Source organism: Dermacentor variabilis, chromosome 5, assembly GCF_050947875.1.
Source record: "Dermacentor variabilis isolate Ectoservices chromosome 5, ASM5094787v1, whole genome shotgun sequence".
NCBI lineage: Eukaryota > Metazoa > Arthropoda > Arachnida > Ixodida > Ixodidae > Dermacentor > Dermacentor variabilis.
In genome coordinates this window covers 5398036-5425173 of record NC_134572.1, presented here as the reverse complement: position 1 = coordinate 5425173, position 27138 = coordinate 5398036, and the positions used below count along the sequence as shown (strand labels likewise).

Sequence of the window (27138 nt, the reverse complement as noted above, 5' to 3'; positions counted from 1 at the left end):
GCAGCGCTACGACAGGGTGCTACGAGATCGTGCTCGACATGGTGCTACGGCAGCGCTACGACAGTGTGCGTCACCATTAGCCCATTGTACATTCACGTGCTCGTCTTTTGAGGGGTTCCTTCTTGCCCTCAACTGCGAGAGTATAAAAACAGCTGCCCCCGGACGCCAAAAAGAGGGCTCCGATTTCTTCTGCTGAGTAAAGTGCTCTCCCGTCTCTCTACTTCGGTCAACCTGACCGCCAACTCTTTGCGATGTTAAAATAAACAAGTTGTTTTGTTGTTACCAGTCGACTCATGCTTTGCCGGGACCTTCGGATGCTTCCAGTTGTACCCCAGGCCGCCAGGCCAACGCTACCCTTGGGGCTTGCGACCCAGGTACAACCACGGGCGTCAGCGCCGAGTTCCCAACAGATCGTGCCAGCGGTGCGATCCAAACAACGTCAGCACGTGCATTAACATGGGGAGGACGCCGATCGAACGCTTTCCACAGAAGTTAATGGACCTGGCCATTCTGACGTTATGGCGGGCTATAAATATACCTCTTTTCCCGCGGCAGCCATCACCTGCATGTACATCTATTCCTCCCGCGAATGGACGTCAGCACGTGCATTAACATGGGAAGGACGCCGATCGAACGCTTTCCACAGAAGTTAATGGACCTAGCCATTCTGACGTTATGGCGGGCTATAAATATACCTCTTTTCCCGCGGCAGCCATCACCTGCATGTACATCTATTCCTCCCGCGAATGGACGTCAGCACGTGCATTAACATGGGAAGGACGCCGATCGAACGCTTTCCACAGAAGTTAATGGACCTAGCCATTCTGACGTTATGGCGGGCTATAAATATACCTCTTTTCCCGCGGCAGCCATCACCTGCATGTACATCTATTCCTCCCGCGAATGGACGTCAGCACGTGCATTAACATGGGAAGGACGCCGATCGAACGCTTTCCACAGAAGTTAATGGACCTAGCCATTCTGACGTTATGGCGGGCTATAAATATACCTCTTTTCCCGCGGCAGCCATCACCTGCATGTACATCTATTCCTCCCGCGAATGGACGTCAGCACGTGCATTAACATGGGAAGGACGCCGATCGAACGCTTTCCACAGAAGTTAATGGACCTGGCCATTCTGACGTTATGGCGGGCTATAAATATACCTCTTTTCCCGCGGCAGCCATCACCTGCATGTACATCTATTCCTCCCGCGAATGGACGTCAGCACGTGCATTAACATGGGAAGGACGCCGATCGAACGCTTTCCACAGAAGTTAATGGACCTAGCCATTCTGACGTTATGGCGGGCTATAAATATACCTCTTTTCCCGCGGCAGCCATCACCTGCATGTACATCTATTCCTCCCGCGAATGGACGTCAGCACGTGCATTAACATGGGAAGGACGCCGATCGAACGCTTTCCACAGAAGTTAATGGACCTGGCCATTCTGACGTTATGGCGGGCTATAAATATACCTCTTTTCCCGCGGCAGCCATCACCTGCATGTACATCTATTCCTCCCGCGAATGGACGTCAGCACGTGCATTAACATGGGAAGGACGCCGATCCAACGCTTTCCACAGAAGTTAATGGACCTGGCCATTCTGACGTTATGGCGGGCTATAAATATACCTCTTTTCCCGCGGCAGCCATCACCTGCATGTACATCTATTCCTCCCGCGAATGGACGTCAGCACGTGCATTAACATGGGAAGGACGCCGATCCAACGCTTTCCACAGAAGTTAATGGACCTGGCCATTCTGACGTTATGGCGGGCTATAAATATACCTCTTTTCCCGCGGCAGCCATCACCTGCATGTACATCTATTCCTCCCGCGAATGGACGTCAGCACGTGCATTAACATGGGAAGGACGCCGATCCAACGCTTTCCACAGAAGTTAATGGACCTGGCCATTCTGACGTTATGGCGGGCTATAAATATACCTCTTTTCCCGCGGCAGCCATCACCTGCATGTACATCTATTCCTCCCGCGAATGGACGTCAGCACGTGCATTAACATGGGGAGGACGCCGATCGAACGCTTTCCACAGAAGTTAATGGACCTGGCCATTCTGACGTTATGGCGGGCTATAAATATACCTCTTTTCCCGCGGCAGCCATCACCTGCATGTACATCTATTCCTCCCGCGAATGGACGTCAGCACGTGCATTAACATGGGGAGGACGCCGATCGAACGCTTTCCACAGAAGTTAATGGACCTGGCCATTCTGACGTTATGGCGGGCTATAAATATACCTCTTTTCCCGCGGCAGCCATCACCTGCATGTACATCTATTCCTCCCGCGAATGGACGTCAGCACGTGCATTAACATGGGAAGGACGCCGATCCAACGCTTTCCACAGAAGTTAATGGACCTGGCCATTCTGACGTTATGGCGGGCTATAAATATACCTCTTTTCCCGCGGCAGCCATCACCTGCATGTACATCTATTCCTCCCGCGAATGGACGTCAGCACGTGCATTAACATGGGGAGGACGCCGATCGAACGCTTTCCACAGAAGTTAATGGACCTGGCCATTCTGACGTTATGGCGGGCTATAAATATACCTCTTTTCCCGCGGCAGCCATCACCTGCATGTACATCTATTCCTCCCGCGAATGGACGTCAGCACGTGCATTAACATGGGGAGGACGCCGATCGAACGCTTTCCACAGAAGTTAATGGACCTGGCCATTCTGACGTTATGGCGGGCTATAAATATACCTCTTTTCCCGCGGCAGCCATCACCTGCATGTACATCTATTCCTCCCGCGAATGGACGTCAGCACGTGCATTAACATGGGAAGGACGCCGATCGAACGCTTTCCACAGAAGTTAATGGACCTGGCCACTCTGACATCATAAGGGGCTATAGATTTACCTTTCTTCCCGCGGCAGCCATTTCCCACATGTGCATCTAGTCTTTCCGCTAACGGACGTCAATACATGTGTTAACATGGGGAGGGAGCCGATCCAACGTTTTCCAAAGAAATGAGTGAACCTCGCCGCTCTGGCATCATATGGGCTACAGGTTTACCCTTTTTTTTACCGCGACAACCATTCGGCACTTGTGCGTTAATAGCGTGAGTTGACTTCAGCACGTGCATTAACATTAGGAGTGCGCCCATTCAAAGCTTTCCAGAGAAGTGAGTAGACCTGGCCGCTCTGGCAGCAGGGTATGCGCTATATGCGCCGAACCAGCGCTTTCCAGAAAAGTTATTGGAACACGCGTCCTGGTGGCTTAGCTGCTATGGTGTGTCTATGGTGCACGGGAGGTCTAGGGATTAACTCCAGCAGCCGTGGCGGCCGCATTTCGTTGGGCGAGAAATACAAAGACGTCCGTGTGCCGTGTATTGTAGGCACGTTAAATATCCCCTGGTGGTCAAAATTAATCCGGTGACCCCCACCACGGTGTGCCTCATAATCAAAGCGTGGTTTCGGCACCTAAAGCCCCGCAATACAAGTTATTAGAAAGGGCAGCACTGATATTGTAACGGGCTGTATCATCACATTTTCTTGCGCAAAAGACAATGTGCGCATGTGGGTTTATTCAGTGCGGGAATATACGTCAGCACATGCGTTAACATGGTTTATGCCGTATGCGCCGAACAAGCGCGTTGCATAGAAGTGATTGGACCTGACTGCGCTGAAATTGTAATCATTGATTCACGCAGCTATTATTCAGGAAGTAAATAAATATTTCACACTGCGTGACGCACATGAACATGTGCGTCACGATATTTAATTCTTACAGCTAGGGCCGCACTTTTAGCCAAAGAAGAGCCATAAATCGCCACAGCAACGTCAGAAACAGTCTCGAATGACTGCAAGTTATTAGACGTTTTGGTGCTCGTACTGTGACCGCAGACGGTGCGTAAGCGCCTGTATAATTAATTAACGCGTGCGAGACCCCGATACGTTCCAATATGCAGGGACGGTAGGTGGACGAAACAAAGATTGAAAGCGTCAAACGTCAATTTCGTTTTTATGCTGGTCGGTGAATAGATTTATAACCGCGGTACTATCGCCACAACCACCTCAAAAATGTATCTGAAGGTCTGTCAGTATACTTATTAGGTGGATCGGTGGTCGTACTGTGACGGAAGATGGCAGGTGCGTGCACGTGTAATTAATGAGCACATATTATGTCGTGTCCCCTTCTCACTCTTGGTGTGCTTCGCCGCAATACACTGCGTGTGTCCTGCATAACAGCGCTGTATTGTCATGAAGCTAACTTTAATGAAGCGAAATGCAAAATAAGCAATAATTCTTAAGCCCATGGCCGTAATTGTACTGCTTTCAGCCTTGACATGCGTCGATGCTTCCTCTTGAATTGGGCACGTTGATCCTAACAAGTTCTCGCTCAAATAACTGAGGGTGTCTCATTTTCTAGGTGTATTGTACCTACTGCCCATTTCCTTTGCTTCCTTTAAATATGTCAGCGCAATCTCATTTCCCTCACGATGCTCGTCCACTGAAACGAATCATGGTCCATGCGCACGACTGGATATGTCGTTTACGCGGTTTCAACTGACCGTTGTTTCATCGGTAGTTGGCACGCCTAATGTGTGGAAGAGCGCGCATTGAGATGAATGCGCGAAGTCTGAACAGCCTAAGGAGGCATCGTCTCTTACCGATCGCGTATCTGCGAGTACCATGTGCTACAGTAGGGCGGAAACTCTCCCGACCCCTCTCTCATCTCATTATAACCTGTCCTGAACGCATCCTTACCAGCGTCCGACACGGTCGCTTTACACGATCGCGATAACACGTAAGAACAGTTCATAAATCAGTCCATGAATTCACGGTACATTTAAGAAACAGATGGAAATAAAGGGATTTGCTTTGAAAAGTTATATGTGCCGTTGTATTACACCCCTGTCAAGCGGGAAAGTGCACTTACGGAGAGTGCACTCGGTTTTAAGTGCACTTTCCCAAATCTAAACGTCGCAAACAGAGTGTACTCGCAGAAGAGTCCAAGAAAATTAAATTATGGGGTTTTACGTGCCAAAACCACTTTCTGATTATGAGGCACGCCGTAGTGGAGGACTCCCGAAATTTCGACCACCTGGGGTTCTTTAACATGCATTTAAATCTAAGCACACGGGTGTTTTCGCATTTCGCCCCCATCGAAATGCGGCCGCCGTGGCCGGGATTCGATCCCGCAACCTCGTGCTCAGCAACCCAACACCATAGCCACTGAGCAACTACGGCGGGTGCAGAAGAGTACTCTGGTCGGAGTGTGTTCACGGAACGCGCTTTGCTGGTCGAGTGCGTAGCCTCGCCGCCAGCGGTTTCACCGATACAAAATATAATGCATAGAAAAAGGACACAGAACTTCATTCTAGCTGTTGAACAGCTTTTAACAAAATAATCAGAACAGAACTCGCTAGTATTCTGTTCTAGCAAGATCAAATGATGCCTGGTCGCATGCCACCATATTGTTCTGGATTAGATATAGGCATTCGTCTTGGCCGGCCTTGACTTGTAACACTCTTATTATAAAAATATTTTCGTTTTTTGTTGAGTAAACATAGATTAAGATTGTTTTATTTATAATACAACTAATGCAATCGCTATTTAGAAGTTTTTTTTTATATTAGCCTACATCTTCAAAAAAACATGATTTTAGTCTGTCGCCATTTTTCTTTTTTTTTTGTGCAAGCGCGCTCTGTTTTCTCGTTTAGGACCGCGTAGCCTAAGGTGTCACTCAAGGTCCCGAAGTGCACTCCCCGTAAGTGCACCTAACGTGCCCGCTTGAGAGGGGGATTAGTTTCCTTACTACAACTCTAAATAAAAATCTCTTGCTCAGTTGAAACTAAAAAAGTTCTAAAGTGGAAGTAACGAACTCGCTGCTGGCGGACCTTTATTTTCAATATTTCTTTATTTTTCAATAAATCTACAATCACGCTGCATGTAACCATAAGCCACTGTAGCTACAGTAACTTCTGCTTTCGCCAATAAATTCTGTTGCTTCACCATGCTCATGACAATCCGTTCGGAGCGCAGAGCTGGAGAAGATCTGGTAAAGATGGCGGGCACCAAGAAGGGAAAACTCGTCATCTGGTAGTGGAATTACCGCGGCTTCTTAAACAAAAAAAGCAATAATGGCACCACATTAAAATGACCGAGAAAAGAAAAAAATCCCTACGTAACAATTCTCCAGAAAACATTCGACCACGCCAAAATTGCCGCGTACGCCACCCACAAACAACACCCAAAAAGGACGGGGAGGGACATACTCATAATCACATTAGTCAAGAAAGCACTGGACGCGATCCTGTGCATTATGAGAAAAAATGAGCGACATTGGCCTCATCCTTATAGAAGTGCTACGAAGCAAGAGGGAGAGGGGAGAGCAGTACTCTCGTCCTGTGCATCTACAGCAGCTCATCCAAAAAGGTCCTAACACAATTTCGAAGATTTAATTAACGAGAGGATGACCATCGCGCGCGACAACAGGCTCGTCATCGGAGGTGACTTGAATGCTCCACACACGCATGGGGATATGCGTACTCGTCAAAGAAGGTAAAAGACCAGGCCGACCTCATTGAAAAAGCTGGCCTAACCCTTCTCAACAAGCCGGCCTCGCACACCAGAGTCGGTGCGGGCACCCATAGCGACACCACACCGGACCTAACGCTGTGTAGGGGCGCCGGAAGAATCACCTGGGAAAACACTTTCGAGGATCTGGGGAGCGATCACAGGATCCTCAGTATCACCGTAGGAGATGCCCGCGTCACGAAGAGAATAATAAGGTCAGGCTATAGTAGACTGGGACAAAATTCTTCAATATCAGAGACGAAAAGGAGCAGGGACCCATAAGAAACAGAGAAAAATGGAGCAGGGAGCTGCTGCGAGACGCAGAAAAGGCCACCACCGACATGGAGTAGGACGACTGGGGGCCTCGACGAGAAGATGCAGAAGACGACGTCGACGGTGGCGGTCACCCTCTGCGGATGGACAGCAGGCTCGCGCACCTCGTACAAGCCAAAAAATCGATCCCGAAACGTCTGCAAGAGCAAAAACAAAATAGAAATCGAAGGCGCAAAATCGCGAAACAAGACCATCGAAACACACTGCGCCCAGTTATGCAATCAGGATTGGGACGAGGTATGTGACGCCACGGACGGCAACATCAACGCGGGCAAGAGGTGGAAGATCGTCAAGCACCTGCTCGACCCGTCGGGCACCAAGACAGCGGCGAAAGCAGAAATTACCAAGATCAGAAACAAGTACAAAGGAAACATCCGTGAGATGGGTTTGTCCCAGGCTCGCGATTATGGTGATGACGCCACAAAGAAGCCAACTGTACAAAACTTACGCCACCAAAAGCGTACGCATCCGACATTGTCGAGCATGGCATCCCATATCCTCGTTAATTTTGATTTAATGGTGTGATTGAACGTAAGCAACACTTTGGCTATCGGACAAGCCGCAGCGGAAGGCCCCAGATAAACCTTGGCCATCGGGGGGTCTAAACACACGCCTGATCATACCTAAGCATACGCGTGTTTTTGCATTTCGCCCCCCATCAAAATGCCGCCGCGGCCGATAGTCGGACCCGCCACCGCGACTGCCTTAGTTTGAGGACCCTGCGAGCCGCTTCAAGCTGGCTAAACCACAGAACGTTCAAAGATGAGGGAATACCGGGACCGTGGCCTCTACCGACAGCCGTGCAGCGAGGACTGTGACCGAGCTCTGCCTCTGACTGCGCTTTGAACGCCGATATGCGTGCGCGCGCAGCATTCGTTTTTCAACCTCCTTGCCTCTCTCACGCTCTCTGCGACGCTCTCTCTACGAGATAAGCGGTGAACTGGCTGGCGCGAAGTCGCAGCATGTGCTGCTCACAACTGTGCTCTCCGATCGCTAGGCGGCGTGTTACGGCGCTGTTGCGGGCACTGTTGGTTCTGGAGGAGAATACCAATTGCTGTCCCCCAGATGTTGGACCTTGCCGTTGGGTGCCGAAGTTGGTCGAGGTTGAGGAGGACTTTGAGATGAAAAACTGGAGGTTTATTTACATTATTTACAGTGAGAGTACACAGAAATTAACAGTCATAATGTCATTACGGGCCGGCAGCAACTCGGACGCTGCGGCCCATGGCAAGAAGCTCGAAAGAGATCAATGAAAGAATCCTCTCTTGCTGCTCCCGGTCTCTGGCTTTTAACCCCTTCGGTGTCTCGAAATCATGTCACGTTCGGCCAATCAGTGAGCCCGCTCAGGTGGCGTCATTTTCGGCCAATCAGCGAGCCCGCTCAGGTGTCGTCATTTTCGGCCAATGGTAGGCGCCCGTGCGAGTGTACGTCACATTCGGCTCAGAGGGTCACTCCTTAGGCTCCAATTGTCCGAGGGATTATTTGTCTGCGGTATTGCCTTCCTGGTCTGCAACTGCCTTCACAAAGGTGGATGGGGGGATTGCTGCCAGAGCTTCACGGTGCATTACAGCCGTCTTGCCTCGGGACCCACGTTACCTGGAACAGGGTCAGGCTCTCGCTACACTTTCGGGAAGCGTCAAGCAGTGAATAGCTCCACCTGCGGCGCACGAGGTAGGGGACGCCAACTCGTTTGCACGTGCCGCGCCTCGGGAACGGGGTAGATGTGCTTCTGCGCTCTTTAATTAGCTGCAACGCGATTCGATGTGGTCTGGTGAACTCGAAGGAGGCTCAGGAAAAGGTCCCGTATCCTACAGCACGCAGAGCTTCAGCGCTGGTTGCCCGCAACGTCTTCGTGCCGCTTCGCCATTGCGACGGCGTCTGTCGGCTGCGCGGCATAGCAGCGCCGAAACACTCGTAGCCAAACAGGCCGCACCCGCTGCACGGCCTCCCCAGGAGCCTACCCCGCATCGGCCTCATAACGGCGTCGCCCTCTGCATCGGTCACTCTCTTCTCGGGATTCCGGCGCCTTTGTTTTGCAGAGCGTCGGCGACAGTGCCCTTCCACACGGGTAGCTGAAGCCAGACGAAGTACGAAGACATGAACTCGCTATCCCAGCAGGAACAACGTTTATTACGAAGAATTTCTTGATGGAAAAGTTTCTTAATTATATTTACGGTGACATCAGGCGCCATTTAAAAGACATGGACAAAAGAAAAATGGCTATGACGAGCGCGCGTGTCGTCTGTCCCTGTGCGCATGTGTTCGAGCCTAACGCATTTGTGGTGATGATTCAACTGATAATTCGGCCAAGAAGATGAAGCGGTGTTCGATTACGTCATACTTGATTGTACCCACTTCCATCCTAATGAGGATTCTCACTTGGCTAGTTGGCGTGCAATTGAGGAGGTAAGTAGTGGTGCAAAAAATTCACCATCAAATAACGCGAGAAGCGAGGCGACCAAGAACGTCGACTATTTCGCGGAGAGGCTGCGTACATGCAGACAAAAAGCGCGCGCGCGCCGAGCGCCAGACTGCATACTTGCGGAGCGTAATCAATCCACTCAAGATCGTATAACGTATTCTTTTAGATGTGCCATCGCAATGGGCACTTTTAGTGCCGTCACTTTAGTGACTCATCGCAAACGTCTCGCGAACTTGATTTCCGTCGTCGAAAAAAAAGTAGTTGGTTTCGTACGGCCTTGGCGCACGATACATGGGCTGTGTTCCAATAGCCGCCACAGACGGCAAAGTAGACGGCTAAGCGGACAGCGGCCATCTTAAGCCTCGTTCCAATTCTCACAATGACGTCAAAGTAGACAGCTTCGCGAAGAAAGCATCGAAGTCAAAAACGATGCAGGCTACTTTCCTGTCCAAACAAGACGGCGGCTGAGCAAGACGCTTGGAAAGCCGACAGGAAGGAGGTTGTCTGCGCAGAAGAAAACATAGACACGTTATCCTATGCCCTTAATGTAAGCTACATCGTTTTCTTTTTGTAGTTTTGCAGGCGCAAGGACTTAAAATACAGAAATAACACGCGCTTTTCTCAACTTTTTCTTGTGGCCATGAGGTGGCGTCACGTCGGAGAAGCGTCTTTCATGCGTTTTCCAGACAGCTCGAAATGTGTTCCGTTACGTAGCCTCGAAGCTGTCTCGGCTGTCTGCCCCTATGCTGGCCAGAACTGGAACACACCCATGGCATTTGCAACCTGTCTGCGGCTGCCACGAGCCAAGCACACGAACGGCTCGCTAATGCAGCGCAAGCGCAAGACAAGCGCACACGAGCCTCAAGCGGCGCACCGGAGGTCTTCGTCGGTGAGATCGTGTACGTTCCTCCGCCTGAGTGCCTCGGGCGCCCGGCAATCCGCACTCAGCAACCCGGCCGGGAAGGCACGCAGGTGCTCCACCGAACAGTCGCACACCAGGGGATTGCCTGCGTTCAACCACGGATGGATTAAACGAACGCGCCGGGCTTGAGGCCACGAGCTCGGCCACAAACCTAGTCGTTACAGAGGCGGCCGGCTACCAAGCTATACCTCGCTGTCTCCTCTTATTTCTTCCGGTAATTTTAATGTTGTGCCACACATTCTCGATGCGCGTCGCCTCAATAAAGACAGCTGACACCATTACTCGGCGAGGTCAGAATTTGTGCTTTCTGGCTGGTCATCTGTAATTCTGAACAGCGCAGCAAAGGACAAGGAGAGAAGAACAGGATACAGGATTCAAGAGGTGTGACACGCACAATTGAACTTTGGTACCGAGGTAGTGCTGACAACCTCCAAAGTCAGTTTTCCCGCAAATCGGATAAGAAATTCCTTATATTTTCCTAGATATTTTATGGGCACGCTTGTACACTTTGCCAATATTATTTTCGTAAAGATATACTTCTTTGTTATGCAGATGGGCTACAAATATACAATTTAATCTTATTTCCAAGCTCGGTTTTTATATATTTTAATAAATAAGTCACTGCACTCAAGCTGAAATAATGTTCAAGCACAAGTTCTTGCATATAAGACTAGTTTTCTGCATCCGCAACTTTTCTGTAGATTTGGGAAATTTTTCTTATAGAAGGCCTAAAATCTCTGGATCTAGGAAAATTTCTCTGGGGCTGGCAGCACTGTATGGACGGCAGCACTTAATCGACATTCAAGCAATACGACTATTGCGGAGCTATGGCTCGGAAACCGACTCCTTGATGCCCTCCCCCCCCCCCCCAATTGCTGTTCGTGCACACCTTATTTCAATGCAAATCGGACGTGTTTGCCCACCATCTGCACTAGTCGGCCAAACACGTAGCCCTGCCGCTGAGGAAACACGCTGTTTACTGGCATTACTTAATTCCCCTTCCATAAGTGCGGTCTGCCACTCCACTAAAAATTTTTTTCCTCCATTGTTTTCTTAAACGGACAACAACGGCTTTGAACGCGTTATGATATTTTGGTGAAAATTATACATCGCGATTTATAGCGATTTAATGGAACATTCTCTTCGCGGCTTAAGCAGGAATTATTTATAATTTTAAATCGGCAAAAAATGTCGCGAAATATAGGATGTCGGGCCGCTTTGCGGCGAAAATGTGCTACTGGACTGGATTATTAACACGAGGCCGCATATTACTCTACGTAAGCCAGCTGTTATTAAGTGCACCATGCGCATTGTCTAACCCCGCATTCTTTACATACTCAGAGGCTTTCGCGCTGTATTCGATGCGTTTTACGATCTGCCTGCGCGGAACCGCCGAGTGGAATGGCAGAGCCGTCGCGCTGCGTCCATGCAATTGCACGACGGCGCCCCTAGCGCTTTTTCGGGCAAGCAAGCTTGCATAAGTTTTTATCCCGCATTCGGCCTAAAATTTCCAGCTCCAGCTCCCTTAAGCTTCCAAGTGACGAAATGCTTCAGAATGGCAACGCGCTGAATTAACTTTGCATCTCGTGTGAATATGCGTGCAAAATTACAGTTGACTGTAGTGAAGGCATCGTTTCGAGTTCGAAAAGCTGGCTTGGCTACAAGGAACCTGGCTTGACCTGCGTGCGACATAATCAGTTGGACATTAAACCACGAAAGGCACACAGCTATTGTTACAGAAATAATTCAACACTTCAGGAAGCATGAACCGCAAGAACACCGGCTTGGTTACAAAAGATTAATTTCTTGGGGCTAGAGCTGTTTGCTTTCACCAAAGCCGGCTTACAATCGCCATCGCGCTCATCTCACACTGTTCACAACATAGCAATGTATAAACATAATCGGAACACTGATTTAAAATGTTCAATGGCGCTTCCCACTTTACCACTGCAGTATTGGACACGCTGACTGGTAATCTTTTCGTTGCACTGGACATTAACAAACTCCGCCATATTGTTGAAGTCGCCATCTTGTCAGCTCTGATTGGCCCAGGGGGCCGCTACGGCCCCTCCGATTGGCTCAAGATGTCTCCATTACAGAAATCGACAATATCTTACGAACATTGGTTGTCGATTCCTTCGAACATATTTGCTGTGTTTGAGTATAGTGCGGGAGCTTTCAGACGATGAGAGTCGCAGCTATTCATAACATGGAGAGACTGAGTTCTGCTCTATTTTACTCCAAATATAAGCGTTTATTCGTGAAGCATGTTTTCCTTCACTCAGCGCGCAGTGTCTCGAAAGGCATAACGATGGAGAAGACTGCCGAACGTCGTGATGAAGAATATGGCCATGAGCCCAGCATTTTTATAGACTTTTTTCAGTAATCACATACTGGAACAATTTCCAAAACATTCACGACGTGCTTCATAAAGAACGTCTTTCTTTATACTAGGCGGAGTGATATAAATGTAGAGCGTCATGTCTTGCAAATGCAATTACCACGAAGTGCAAGTGCAATACTGTCAAATTAAAACAACGATGTTTTTAGTTCCCTCAATGCACCATTTCTCAGACGGCTATTGTGAAAAGGTTGGCAATTAGCCGAGATGCAGGAACTGCACACAGATTGATCGTATTTTTATCAAGATGAGCCATGCTTCGAACCACCTTGCCCGTCACTGACCTCTCCCTATTCTGTTCTATTACCGTCACTTCGTTTTACTGTAATGTAACGGATGTTTTAAGCCCCAACCATTACAGAAAATATTTAAGCTGCTCCAAAGGTCGGCTACTCACCGCCGAGCTCGACGGCTTCGAGGGACGCGTCCAGAAGTGGCGCCAGGCTGGCCCTGCTAACAGTCGTCAGATAATTGCTGCCCAAATCCAAGAACTTCAGGGCCGGGTAGTCTTCGCCAAAGTCGTCGGGCAGTGACGTCAAGTTGTTCCCACTGTGACGAGGGAGAGAGATACGAAGAGGGAAAGGCACGGAGGTGAACTGAGGTCGTGTCTGGTAAGCTTGGGGAGGGGGAAAGGGGAATATCACAAAAGAATGAAACATTTAAAGAATAATTTAGAACCAGTTTTCTGAACATTCGCAAAGTAATGTTCGCAAGCTGTCACCAGCATTCGACCAGCCCTGTCGCCTTGAAGAAGCGCTATAGTGCTTTTTGTGGTCATGTGTATGTAAGAGTGCTTAGTGAAAAGTCTCAAGATCTCTACGTACCCACAAAGCCGCTCTGGGACTTCCTTCAGGCATGCCGACTGAAAAACGCTTGGCGCACGGCATACACAGCACCTATGCTCAGCTGAGACAAGCCGTATGGATATCACAGCGTCTGAGCCCCTCCGGGAGCGCGATACTCGAAGGTATCCGCAACAGGACGACTCGTGTAAATCTCCAAGAAAAACAACACAGCGGAATCTTGGTAGCGCCAATACCAAAGAATATTTATTTATTTATTTATTTATTTATATTTTTTTATTTATTCATTTATTTATTTATTTATTTATTTTTTATTTATTCATTTATTTATTTATACTGTCTACACCATCAGGGATCGGTACAGGAAGGGCATGTACATAGTTGTCTTACAACATAACAATAGCAATTATCAGAATATTTATATCACACACAATACAAAAGGTATTGGTACAAAAGACAAAAAGGTAGATAATACATGGCCCTAAAGAGAAGAGATGTAATGAAATAGGCTGAGAATTAGCAATGACGTCAGGCAATAACAACGAAATACTATAAGGCAATAGACTTAAGAATAAACAAGAGGAAAAGAGGTAACCAATTAGCATAAATAAACAATGGTACTGAATAATGAAAAAGTAATAAAAGGTATTAAAGTTAAGTTAGCACACGAGGTAATAACGTATAAGATACGTTTCAGATGTCGGTGAATAAAACAATATTATGTATACGATATAAGGAGATAATTAAATGGCACAGAAATAAATGGTAACACAGGTAGGTCATAACTGAAGCACATAATTCGTTTTCGACTAATGTTAAAAAAGTAGATAAGGTTGGGCTGTTTGTAACAGTAGGATCCAGCTTGTTCCATTCACGCGTCATTAAACGAAAAATCGAATAATTATGGCTTTCCCTATGAACTGGGTGTTCGTTCAATGATAGTAATTGTTTATGTCGCGTGAGTCGTGTTTGTGTTATAGCTAAGTATTTGGAACTTTCTATATTTGATTCATTATGAATAAGTTGGCAGATCACTTTTAATGGCGCAAGCTTGGCTCGGTTTTGTAAGGTGAGGATAATGGCATGTTTTAGCAATTCTGTGGGTAAATCTGTTAACCTATATTGATTGTAAGTGCACTTTAATGCCTTCCTTTTAACTGCTTCAAGGTTGTTAATAAGTTCTTTTGTGAACGGAAACCAAACAACTTTACCATATTCTAATAATAATCTAACATGTGTGTTATATGCTAGTAGCTTTGTGTTTGGGGGCGCTAGTCTAAGACATCTGTTTAGAAAAAACAAATTTTTTTGTGTGATCGAGGTAACGTTCTTCACATGGAGCTCTCATCTAAAGTCGTGTGTTATTGTTAGGCCGAGGCACTTGTACTCTTTCACTGTGTTAAGTGTAGTGTTATTTATAGTGTAGTGGAATTCGGACCTGTGCTTTTTTCTCGCAATTGACAAAGTAGGCGGTTTTTTCATGTTCAAAGGCATTTACCATTAATTACACCATTTGTATACTAATGATAAAGCGTCGTTGAAAGCTAGATAGTCATAATAAGAATTGATTACCTGATATAGAACACAATCGTCAGCAAAAAGGATAACACTGACAGGAATATTAGAAGGGAGGTCATTAATGTATATGAGAAATAAAACTGGAGACAGAACACTTCTTTGTGGAAATCCGGATCTTTCGTTTCATTTAATGGAATATTGCTAGTTAACTTCTGCAAGTTGAGTGCAGTTAGTAATATAGTCTTTGATCCACTGGAGAGCAAGTCCTTTTTCCAAGGTAAGTTCGAGTTTATAAATTAATTTCTTACGTGTTACGCGATCGAAAGCTTTCGAAAAGTCGAGAAAGATTAGGTCAATTTGTTTCTGTAGGTCAATAATTAATGATACGTTGTGAGGCTCATTTGTGAGGTCCAAGCTCAATTAGTTTGGCCGCGGAAACTTCTTTGCGAAAACCATGCTGACAAGCTGTTAGTATTTCTTGCTGTTCTATGTGTTTGGCTATGCGCTTTAGGATAATGTGTACTAGCAGGTTACAGACTGTGCCTGTTCGTGAGAGTGGCCTGTAGTTAAAGGGTTTTGTTTTACTTCCCGATTTGTGAATTGGTTGTACTTTAGCTGTTTTACAATCCTTAGGTGGGGTGCCTGAGGACAGTCATTTGTTGAGAATTATCAATAAGTACTTGGCCGTCCACCCAGCGTATCTGCGAAGGAACGCATGTTGTATACTATCAGGTGCTGGTGATTTCGTTGGATCTAAGTTCAGCAGTAGGTTAAGTATGCCTGTAGTGTAAGCGGCTCTAGTGGCTTGTTTCTAGAGAAGTCTGTTTGTGGTAGTGTGCCGTCGCCTGCTGTGAAAACGGAGCAGAAGCAGGTTAGCAGAATTTCTATTATCTTCATTTGAGGCTTCATTGTCGCTACGATTCTTTTGGTTAATATGGATACGGAGGTACACGGAGAACGACGCACGGCCAGAATAATCCACCTCGAAAAGCAATGCGAGAAAAAAGGCAACCTAAATACCATATGTGTTGATGCGGAGCGCTATGCGAATGCGGAGCCCAGAGCGAAAATGACCCCCAATCCGCTAGTGTGAAAGTGGTTGGTCAACGAAGCTGCAGATATGTTGCGCCTAATATGGGGCAACTTGTCAAACACATATCCCATGATGTGCGGCCATTACGCACATTGCTCTTCAAAGTAATACATGACACGAACACACGTTTCAATGCAATTTACAATACGTCTATTTCATTTATTACTTTGAAATTACTGCTCTAACCGCTTTGCGGTCGCTGTGATACGTACAGATGTTACCGGTTCTTATTTGATAAATGTTTCTCGCCAAAGTTAAATCGATGCATGACCCGTGTGCGGTTGTTGGTTGAATCGGATTGTTGAAGTAACCGAGGCCAAAATCTTCCATGAAGTGGGTGAACCATTCTTTTGTTTTGGGTTTGAAAATGCGTACGTTAAAGTCTTCGACAACGGCCACCAGCGAGGGATCGGCGGCAACGTACGTTGATCAACGCGGATGTGCGCGCGCCTCGTCATCGAACATGTGGTTTGACGGCTTCTTTTTATTTGTGCGTTTCGTATTCAAACGAAAGCTGTACGTGCTGTTCGCTTCGCGCGTCTGCCTCGCGTGCGCATGAGCCATTGCCCCGCACTGCCGCCAGTATCGGCCCACAGGGTTTTCTGTCGACATGACGGGCGGGAGAAGGTCCCGGATCCTAGCGATGGACAGCTTCGCCGTAAAATGACACAAACGAGACTCGCGAGCGCGTTTTGTGGTGGTGTCCACTGACAGCCGCACGGACAGTCGTACAGACATCCCTACGCTCTACAACTCCCACCGCGGCGGAGACCTTCGCGTTGGCGATCTGCAAGGGAGCCGAAGAACCTCCCAAACTCGTGAGTGGCATGGAGCCTTAAAAGCTCATCGGGAGTCGAATCACCCGCCTCCACCAGATCGTGTGGTGCGCAGGTAACGAGGACCTGGGTAGGTGACGAGAGATCCGTCGCCCGAGCTAGCTGGGCGATGGGGCGGGCTCTCACAGCGCCTTGTTCTCACAGTGCCACGTCACAGGACAACCGCATGAGATCGTCACTCATGAACGAATCACTCGAAAAACTTGTGCGCCCCTTCACACAGGTCTACATGGGAGAGACGCACACGATTGGAGAAAGACTCAGACCAGAGTGTTTCCACACTTCATCAAAATGAACGCCATGTTCCGAGCGAGATAGCCACAGTCGGGATAACCCTGGTGTGGCGAGAGCCTTACACTCATCCACACCACAGTCGGATGCACTAAACTCCGACCACCTTAGCGCCCCATACGGGAACTCACAACACGCACCACACCAACGGACCAGTGGGAGGCACTCCTGTCTAGCCAGGACCTGGAGGGCCGATTGGCCCTAATACACCAGGTGAGGCGGACAGCGGAGGCAAGCGATGCCCTAGAATGAGGGCCGAACAGTTTCTTCTGGACTACCTCAAGCTAACAATAAAGCTTTTACTACTACTTTCATCCGAGCGTGGTCGGTCATAACGGCTTATAAAGCAGCCTTTGTAAAATATCTGCGACCCTTCCGAAACTCTGCTCGTCTCTACGGTAACAATACGTGAATTTCCCCTAAGGCAGCACAAAATCTGAATTTAGCGATTGCTTCAATGCATGATGGACCTGTCATAAGAAATGACCGGTCTGACAGCTTATTTTTTACCAGTATACAAAATAGAATCACTTTATAACAATACAAAGTAGACAAAAAATAAAAGACGAGATGCTGTAGCCAAAATAGTTTCACCTTTGCCCTTTAATATGTATTGCATGTGGATTTTCCTTTTCACTATTTTTGCTTGACAGGACCGCCGCTGATCAGTGGCGTAGCAACAGGGGGGGCCGGGGGGCCGTGGGCCCCGGGTGCAAGGGGCCTTTGGGGGGGGGGTGTCATATACGTCTGAAGACACCCCTCTTTCCGCCGGCTACACCCAGGGGGGGGGGGGGGGTTACAGAAGACCTATGGGCCCCGGGTGCCAGACGACCTAGCTACGCCACTGCCGCTGATACTTGCAACATTGCATTAAACTTGATAGGTGCTATGGGCTGGCATCGGAACATCCTATCGTAGATTCTGCAGCAACGCTCCCTCCCGATGTATTCAACAATTTTCTAATCGCCTTTGACAACATTCATATTTTACACGCCTTGATTTATTGTTTATTGACAACGCCCCTTACATTTGGTAGAGTTCCCAGTTGACCACTCTCACGAAACACTGCGCCCAGAAATAAAGCTTCACCCCATAAGGATGTTTATTGTGGAGAAGTCGGCGTTAGACGTACGGTCCCATTAGAGGTTGCTAAAAAAAGGGGGGAATTCTGGAGCTTTACAAGCCAAAATATTTACATAGTTATAAGGAACGTTGTAGTGGTGGACTCCTGAATAATTCCGACTACATTTGGGTTTCTTAACGTGCACCTAAATACCACCAGTGTTTTTGCATTCCACCCCCATCGAACGGCCACCCCTTGCTTAGCTGCGCAGACACCGTAGGCACTAAGCCGCGACGGCTGGTCATCCGAGGTTTTACGTTGTCTGTGCGTGTGCGTGTGCGCGCGTGTGTGCGTGTGCGCGCGTGTGTGCGTGTGCGCGTGTGCGCGTGTGTGCGTGCGTGCGTGTGTGCGTGCGCGTGTGTGCGTGCGCGTGTGTGCTTGCGTGCGCGTGTGTGCGCGTGTGTGCGTGCGTGCGTGTGTGCGTGTGTGCGTGTGTGCGTGTGTGCGTGTGTGCGCGCGTGCGCGCGTGCGTGTGTGCGCGTGCGTGCGCGTGTGTGTGCGCGTGTGTGTGCGCGTGTGTGTGCGCGTGTGTGTGCGCGTGTGTGTGCGCGTGTGTGTGCGCGTGCGTGCGCTCGTGCGTGCGCGTGCGTGCGCGTGCGCGTGCGTGCGTGCGCACTATACTATACTAAGCCGGAGTTTGATGGTCTCTCATCGACGAACAGAAGCCGTCTTCAGATTTATTTTGCATTCGCATTGGCTTTCAATCATGTAAATTAAGGAGAGAAAATTGTAATATGTTAAGCTAAGTGGAAAATTAAAAATTACTTTTTACTGTTTATTGTACATGGTGTTACTAATGTTGCAGCATTTTGCATTTTCAAGTACCCCTTCTTGCTGTAGTATGTAGTTGTGTATGCTTGTCTACTTCGCAGTATGATGTGATTTGCCGTTTCCGTAATCTATCTTTAGAGCGCTGCTCTTAGTCGCCAGTTCCTGCGGCCAGCGTCGGTGTCGGCGTAACCGAGCGAACGAGCGCAGCGGGGGAGGAAAGACGCGAGGAGGAAAACGGAGGAGGAGGGCATGGCGAAAGCGTGAGAACAAAAGCGTAGTTTGGCGACAATGGGTGAGAGATGAAGCCGGAGTAGTGAGCGTCGTCTGGGAGATTGTCTGCGGTGGCTGCTACGAATCGCACCCACGCGTCGTCCACGCGCTGCCTATCGCGATTGGCGAGGCAATCGCGTTTGCAACGTGCCGCTCGAGACCGATTGTCCGCGCCAGCCAATACATCGCTAAATGAAAACACGTATAGAACTGCACTCAAATTTCGCAATAATGAGTATAGCAATAGTCGTGAAATTTTTCAGGCTGTTTTCTTTTGTGTAGGATGTTATTCTGGATACTTTTCGCACTAGTGCGTTCCTGCTGAAGATGAACAGTGGTGCACTGTGTGATGCACATCCTTGGCGCGACGCGGATCCTTCTTTCGTTACATTTGCTATTGTTTTAAGCGCTAAAAAATGAGAGGGAGAGAGAAAGCTTGATTACTCACAGCTCTCGAGCAATGTAGGGCGCAGGGACTCTAGTCAGGGCAGAGTTAATCTACCTTTAGTCCCTTCCTTTCAAACAATGTATGTATAAATAAATCGGGGAAATGTCATTTTCATCAAATATTATTGTGATATTAGAGTTCCTTCTCCCAGTGATGAGTACCTTTCATACACGGCATTCAAGATCTCACAGCCGTTCTCTATTCCTCCACTGCATATTAAAATCAGAAGTGGCGCTGGCTCAAGGAACAATATCTGGGTTTAGCTTACATGCGATCACATATTTCTCTTGCGACTGCGGTCTGGAAACCGGCGCTCAAACGACATCATTCGTGAATGTGCAATCGTGAATGTTCGGGAGCGCAAGTGCCGTGTAAGAATTAAGATTCTTTTAGATGCAGATGCTCGCGAAGTTCGCACCATGATAAATCATATTCTCAAATTTTCCGTAGCAAAGAACCATTCGCGGGAGGTTCCTCGTAGGTTACGAGCGACGAGACAAAGAATAAAAAGGCAGAGAGGTTAACCAGAAAAAAAAATACGGTTTCCAACCCTCCTCGGGGGACGGGGGGAGTGGGCACAGACAGGTAAGAAGGAAATATGGAGAAAGGGATAAATTCTGTACTTTGACTTGACAGAACCGTGATAAGAGTATGAGGCACGCTATTGTGGTGTACTATACTGATGGTACTGAGCGACAGCCTTCATTTCCTCAAAGCAGCGCATGTCTGAAGAATCCTGGACTTACATTTTTTTTTCTCCCGAGCGGATCACCTAATGGCATATTGAAGGCATGCGTGATGGCGCGCTCTGTGCAGCACCTGTATGTTCGTAGCTTACTCACATCACGGGAAAGCTTATATCAGGTAGTACGCCCCGAGATCCGAACGAGCTATCGGTGGCCCAGTGGTTCCGACTATGGCAGCTGTCGTTTTGCGATAAGGCGGTTTTGAGTGAGCGCGGTATACTTTCGTATAATTTTCTGTAGCAACCGAAGGATAGCTACGGGCGCGGAGCTTCTGCAGATGTGTTGCCGCGCCAAGTAGTCCGGCAGCATCTGGCAGCGCTTTCGGTTTCTAGGATGAAATACTCGGCGTAGCTTCCCCAGGCCATGGTTTCGCATTGTCCCAGACGCGGAAGAAGTGAAATTGAACATTCTGTGGTGCGTGTTGTCTTATTTTGCTGTTGTAAATAAGGTGTTTGTGCTTTCCCTTCCACAGCTTAAACTACGTGGGGACGAAAATGTGGGACAATTATCAGGAGCGCTCTCGCTTGTGTGCGCTTTGCCTCTATAGCTTTCCCAATTCGTAGCCACAGAAGGTTGTCCGCGAGTAGTTCCATTTCAACGCAAGTCTGTTCTATATTTTTCAGCGCCGTTGGTTGCGTCATTTTATTGGTTGGACAGAGTGACTTATGCCCCTGTGTCCTATAACGAATCCCAATGGCAGATTCGGAGTGGCCGACGAGCGATGTAAGCACAGGCACTGCAGCTGCAGAGCACAATTGGCAGGAGGTGCTAGCTCACATCCGCTTCCGAAAGCGCCTAGAATTCTTCGCGTTGTTCGTCGTTTTCGGCTGGTACTTGTGTACGTGTTGTGTTTAGAAGTATCGTGTTTCTTTTCAGCCTCCAGCGCTCTAATGGAAGTCACAGCGCATGTAAGTCTGCTTCACTTGTCCACCATGATTTTCTGTCGGAAACATTGGAGACGCAGCGAAGCCCGCCATCAGTTCGGTACAAAAGTAAAGGCTTATGAAATTCGAACATCACAAAAGAAGCTGTTGTTGCCTCCTCATCCGAGTACTGGCGAACGATGTCATCGACGAAACGCGCAGCTTTCGGTCTCTTGGCCGACGGTCGAAACATGATGTCGAAAGCTTGCTTGAATGCACTAGCTTCCGAAGCGTCTTCCTTGATTCCTGATCTATTCGGAACTCGAGTTAGAGACATCGCTCTCCGCAGGCAGCAAAGGCGCCGGTTGACGATTCGAAGCACCGCCCATTGCTTCCTGGAGACCGCGTTCACGGGTGCGCTGCGCCATAGCAGTACGTTGGCCGTAGGTGGCCTGATGGCATCAAGCTACTTCCGGTTGACTCCGTCAATGGTAGAGGAGTAGAGAGCGTTGGCTCCGTGGAGTGGATCTATCGGCGGAGCTGCTGCCAATAGGTCAATGAAAGATACGGGAGCCACTCTCAATCTCCAAATGGAACAGACTTGCTCCGCAGGGAGCAGAAGGGCTGCTACCGGAGGTGCTCCGCGTCTGCCATTGTCATTCACCATTAGTGAGCATTTCCGAACTTTTAGGCCTGAGAATGAGCACTGCGTTGGGGCGGGGCAGGCAAATTCTACGTGAGTTATTTGACCTGCGTCTGACCATAACTAATTTTGCGATGACTGAGATCGAGGAGTTCGGTAGCACACAGCTTCGTACAATAGTTGCTAGAGGGAGCTGCAGTGGGAGGGGTTGAGCCAGCATGGGAATTATGGGAAGTACACAGATTTGCCTAAGCTTCGTCTTTCTGGCTTCAAACTGCTTTGTGACTTTGTCAATTTGTAATTTTCAACAATGGTGCTGCGTAATAAATAATTGAACAAACATTATTAAAGTTGTCCAACGGGAGGATTCGAACACAGCACCTCTATCAAAGACGTCAGATATTGAAACCATTACGCCAGGGACGCATGCGTCGACAAGCGACATATAACGCCTTTATGAGTTTATCGCGGGTAAGCCAGTGCCTTGAGACGCTTGCCGCGTTTCGATTTGGCCACCTCGACAAGCTGAACCGTGGCAACTAGTAGCGATTGTGCGTGTTCGCAGCGTCTTCTGCACTTAGAAAAGTACAGATTGCTCTGAAATTTACGACAATAAAGGCATACATTTAGGCGCGCAAAAAACGAATCCAAAAGCACGAAGGTCACACAAATTCATGTAATTTCCACCATTCCCATGGTGGCTCAACGATTGCAGCGCCAGAGTTCCCTCTAGTAATTATTCTAGGAAACTCTGTGGCTTGTAGGGTTTCATAGTGCAGAAAGGCAGGCGTACATGCACAATTGCAAACATCACTTACAGCGCGTACATAGACAGGGACCAAAAGAACGACGAAGACAAGCGCTGTACTTCCGACTGATCTTTATTTTGATTAACACGCATATATACCGAGACACCAAGACAAAAGCCCCCCCGAAAGCGTAAAAGCCGACATGAGTAGGCGTTCAAAATTCAAAGAAATCATGACCGCCGCCTTAAGATGAACGAGAGCGCATGTGCGACCTCAAAAAAAAGAAAAAAAAACTTCTTTATCTGTTTTGTCTCTTAATTCAATTGACGGCTCACTAACCGAGTCACCTTCAGCGATCGTTGCTGCTTCAATGATAAGTCTCATGCATTCATCGGGATGCCTAACTAAGATAATGGTTTTAAGGCCCGGAAACGACGAGAGCTGAATGTGCTTATTGACAGCACCCTCTTAACAGAGGTGGCAACAGGAATTGTTTCGTCTTCGCGACCTGGTCCGTGTCTATGCACGCATTGTAAATGATGTTTGCAACGGAATACCAACTATCCCGTACCCAAACCCTGCTTCAGTACATATATAGTTTAGCTCGGGGCCAACTCCGACGCCACCCATTCAAATGCATATAAAACGCCGAAATTCTTTTTTGAGACAAACCCTGAACCAATATGAATAAGATTATTTGCATTTGAAAGAAAAAATTTAACTCTAGTGACCATAGGAAATAGAATCTTTACTTAAGGGCTGATTTTTTTTTCAAAAATTATCCAAAATTGGTAAGCTTCAAAGCTAATTGAAGCACGAAGTGGACAAATCCATAACTCCGCCTCAAAAACAGACATCGTAGTTCTTTAAATGGCACCTGTTAGAGCATCTCGAGCGGACAAATTTGCTATATAAATTTGCACCTTACGTTAATTTGTTACAATGTTTACGAGAGTTTCACAAAAGTCTCCTACTCATATATTGGTGGTTTATTACAGAGCGGTGCATAATACATCAGTTTTGTGCGCTTTAGTTGCATTATTAGGCACAGTTTACACAAGTGGGATGTCTTTTTCTATTACTGAATGACAAGGTTGTAAACTTGATAGACTTGGTTTTTATATTTATTTCTCTATTTAACACATTATATTTTTATTAACAAATTCACAACCTAATTAAAGAATGTGCTTCCTACAGTCATCATATTTTAACCCTTTCTTTTAGATTTAACAAACCATCACATTCAGCGCACTGGTTGCCGAGAAAAACAATTTCCCCGTGTTTTCATGCAACACAAACGCCGACAGCCGACTGAAATGTAGTGCAGTGGCGGAAAACAAGGAAGCCACAAAATCGCACCAAACTTATCGGCTCAAAGACAGACAGTGCCAGCCCGTCAATCGTGGAGACATGTGGGCGCTCGGGAAACTGCTCTTCAGCATTATACTTTATTTTTATGCAAAAGGATTGAGGGCTGGCTTACACACATGGCACCACTATTAATGATATGCTACATTTCCATCATAAGACGCACTTCGTTCTTACGTTTAAACAGAACTGTACTGTTTGAACATTTTGGTATACACTTGCCATCGCGACAGTGAAGGGAAAAGTTAGGCGGTATTTCGCCAATCAAGGATATCGTTTATGCTCAATTATTCTCTGCACGGCCTGTGCCTACAGGAAAACGACCGCAAGTAAAAGGAATATGGTAAACTTATACACGTGCGATATTCTACAAGCTTGTTAGTATGCTTTCCTTAACACCTGTCTTTTTTTTTTCGTTCAACTGCATTTCTTTCCCTGCACGACAGCGCCTATCCTTCATAATTTATTGCCAGCCGTAAACACAGTGCGGCGATTCCGCATCGGCTCCCTGTTTAATTCAGTCTATGTAACAAAACAAAAAATAAGCACTACTTACGAAGGTTATAGGATTCGGCTTGTTGGTAAAACATGCTTTAAAGTTTGAGTAGCAGCGCAATGACAGCAGAGGGGACAGAAGACAGAACAGAGAGGTAACTTCCAACAGCTTATTTTGTTTTCAGAAAGCATAGCAAGTTATATAGCCACACACTAGCACACCAACCATGCGCAGATCGCCGCGACCAAGCCACACAAAATTCAACGTAGCATCCGCAGCCCGAAGTATCTGACCTCCTTTATCTACGGGCTATCGATGCCACGTTGAATTTTGTATGACTTTGTTGCGGCGTTCTGTGCACGGTTGGTGTGCTAGTGATTGGCTATATAACTTGCTATGCTTTCTGAAAACAAAATAAACTGTTGGAAGTTACCGCTCTGTTTTCTCTTCTGTCCGCTCTGCTGTCCTTGCGCTGTTACTCAAACTTTAAAGCAATAATTACGACCATATTCTTTTTCTTACGTATAAACTCTTGTTGATTTCATTCACGCTCGGGAACAAAGAGGCTACTTATTTTCGTATTCATTTGGGGAGGGATGATTAGCTTGGAAATGTGCTTAGAACAATAAAATAAGGCAAGCGCTTTAACCAACAATTAGTAACACAGTACCTACTTCCTTTTAATGCTACCTTGCTCCTGACGGATAGAGCTAACCCATGAAATCTCCTGAAGTAATTCTACGGTTTTCTGTTCCACAAGCACGTTATTACGAGGCGCGCCGTAGTGGGGGACTCCGGGTGTGGGGTTCTCGAACGCCCAATGCACGCTTCGGCATTGCGTCCTCATCGGGATGCGGCCGGCACTTATCCCGCCCCCTCGCGCTTAGCAGGGCAACGCCAAAGCCACTACGTCACAAATGCAGGCACCTAATCCCTGGAATCTTGACCATAACCCCTGCGGTGTCTCTACATTATCGCTTACATAGTCGCTGTCCGTTCTCACAAATACGTGTGGCCTCATTTGTCCGCACACGTGGAACGTATTGTCTCGTGTGCAGAAATTTCACTTTCTGCTGGCCGCTTCAGGGCGTTCCGGTAGCTCTACAAAAGCCGTCTAAAACAGCAAGCAGCTTCACTGCCAGCACACAAAGACCCCAAGTGGCGACAATAAAGCCATGCAATTACTACTAGACTCGCCCATTCAGTTTTGAGGCTGTCTTGCGCAACTTTCGTAACAGCGCTGGAGCGCCCGAAGCGACCGGCCGAATGCACCGGCAGACAATACGAAAGACCTGCTTTGGTTTAATCACGACTGAACGGAATGAATTACGATGTTCAACTGTTTAGCTTACATTAGGTCCAAGTTCCAGAGGTTTGGCGCTGGCCTGGGCAACATGGACCGCTGAAACTGCTTGAGGTCGCAATCTCGAATCACTAGTGACTCCAGGCCGGTTACCCGCGCGAGCCAGTCTTCGTCGATTCGCGCTATGCTAGACTGAACGACTTCCACAACGGTCAAACTGCCGGCGAGTGCATTGTAATCTGACGTCAACTGCAGCGCGGCCATGTTGAAGAACCTCAGTACCTTCAGCCTCTTCAAGTTCTTGAGCGACGACCAGGACGCGGGAAGGCTACTGCGGTCGCGGAAGACGAGCTTTTCCAGCGTTTCTTCGACGGCTCCCACAAGAAGGCCGTCGGCAGAGGATCTGAAGGACTTCACCGTGACGTTGCTAAGTTCCAGTACGTGGACGGGAATGTCGGCGAAGGCATTGGCCGGAAGCTCTGGGAGCTCGCAGTCGGAAAGAACGAAGGAAAGCGGACTCTCGGTGAGCAAGGAGCCCTCGAGGTGCTCTGCAAAGTGCCGCGTTGAGGTGAAGCCGACACACGTGTAGACAGCCTGCATGGGACGGCTGGTGTTCTCACAGCGCGGGGCTACCGATGCCGCCGTCACGTCCAGCTGGAAGGACGAAGCGGCGGCGACGGCAAACAAAACGCCGCGGACAAGTCCGTTCACTGGCATTCTGGTGCCACAAGGGTTGACGCCACAAGCTTGGCCACGTGAAGTGAAAAAGGCCCGAGTGAATGGCGCACCGCAAGCCGCGCGAGACAGTTACAACTCTCTCAGCGGTGACGCAGAAAAAAGGTCTCTCGCGAGAACCATATGCTAATGACTCAAAAAGCATACGTTACGCTGTCGTGACGGCGAAATGTTGGAGAGGCAGGCACTGCTACCATTTGCTGTCTCACTCTAACGCCACTCAGAAGAAAAAAATCCGTTTGCGCGCACCTGATCAACAGACTCGCGAAACAGGTTAACGGAGTGCACCAGGTCCCAGACTGCGAGGCAAGCTCCAAAGCGTACTTGTCCATAAGGCGTGGAGTCTTGAGATGCGTCGCCACTGTTGCCGAAATGGGACACCCAGCGTGCTATGTCTCAAGGAAGCGGCCCCGGAAGATGGACAGCGAAAAAGAAATAACACACCCGCG

At 48.0% G+C, this 27138-nt stretch overlaps 2 protein-coding genes across 2 annotated transcripts in view; one reads left to right on the top strand and one right to left on the bottom strand.

The window, feature by feature from the left end:
* Nucleotides 1–27138, top strand: part of TTLL1B (Tubulin tyrosine ligase-like 1B) — a 104197-nt gene that overhangs the window by 46746 nt on the left and 30313 nt on the right. The gene's annotated exons all lie outside the window — the stretch shown is intronic.
* Nucleotides 5885–27070, bottom strand: LOC142582199 (uncharacterized). The gene is made up of 3 exons (XM_075691617.1): nucleotides 26004–27070; nucleotides 13031–13182; nucleotides 5885–10317 (listed from the first exon to the last, which is right to left on the bottom strand). The coding sequence occupies exons 1-3, from the start codon at nucleotides 26669–26671 to the stop codon at nucleotides 10172–10174; spliced, it is 966 nt and encodes a 321-aa protein (XP_075547732.1). The 5' UTR covers nucleotides 26672–27070; the 3' UTR covers nucleotides 5885–10171.

Coding starts and splice junctions, on each gene's coding strand:
- LOC142582199 (XM_075691617.1), bottom strand. CDS start 26,671: ATGCCAGTGAACGGACTTGTCCGCGGCGTTTTGTTTGCCGTCGCCGCC. Junction 13,183..26,003: donor CTCTGGAACTTGGACCTAAT/GTAAGCTAAACA, acceptor CCCTCGTCACAG/TGGGAACAACTTGACGTCAC. Junction 10,318..13,030: donor CGAAGCCGTCGAGCTCGGCG/GTGAGTAGCCGA, acceptor GGTTGAACGCAG/GCAATCCCCTGGTGTGCGAC.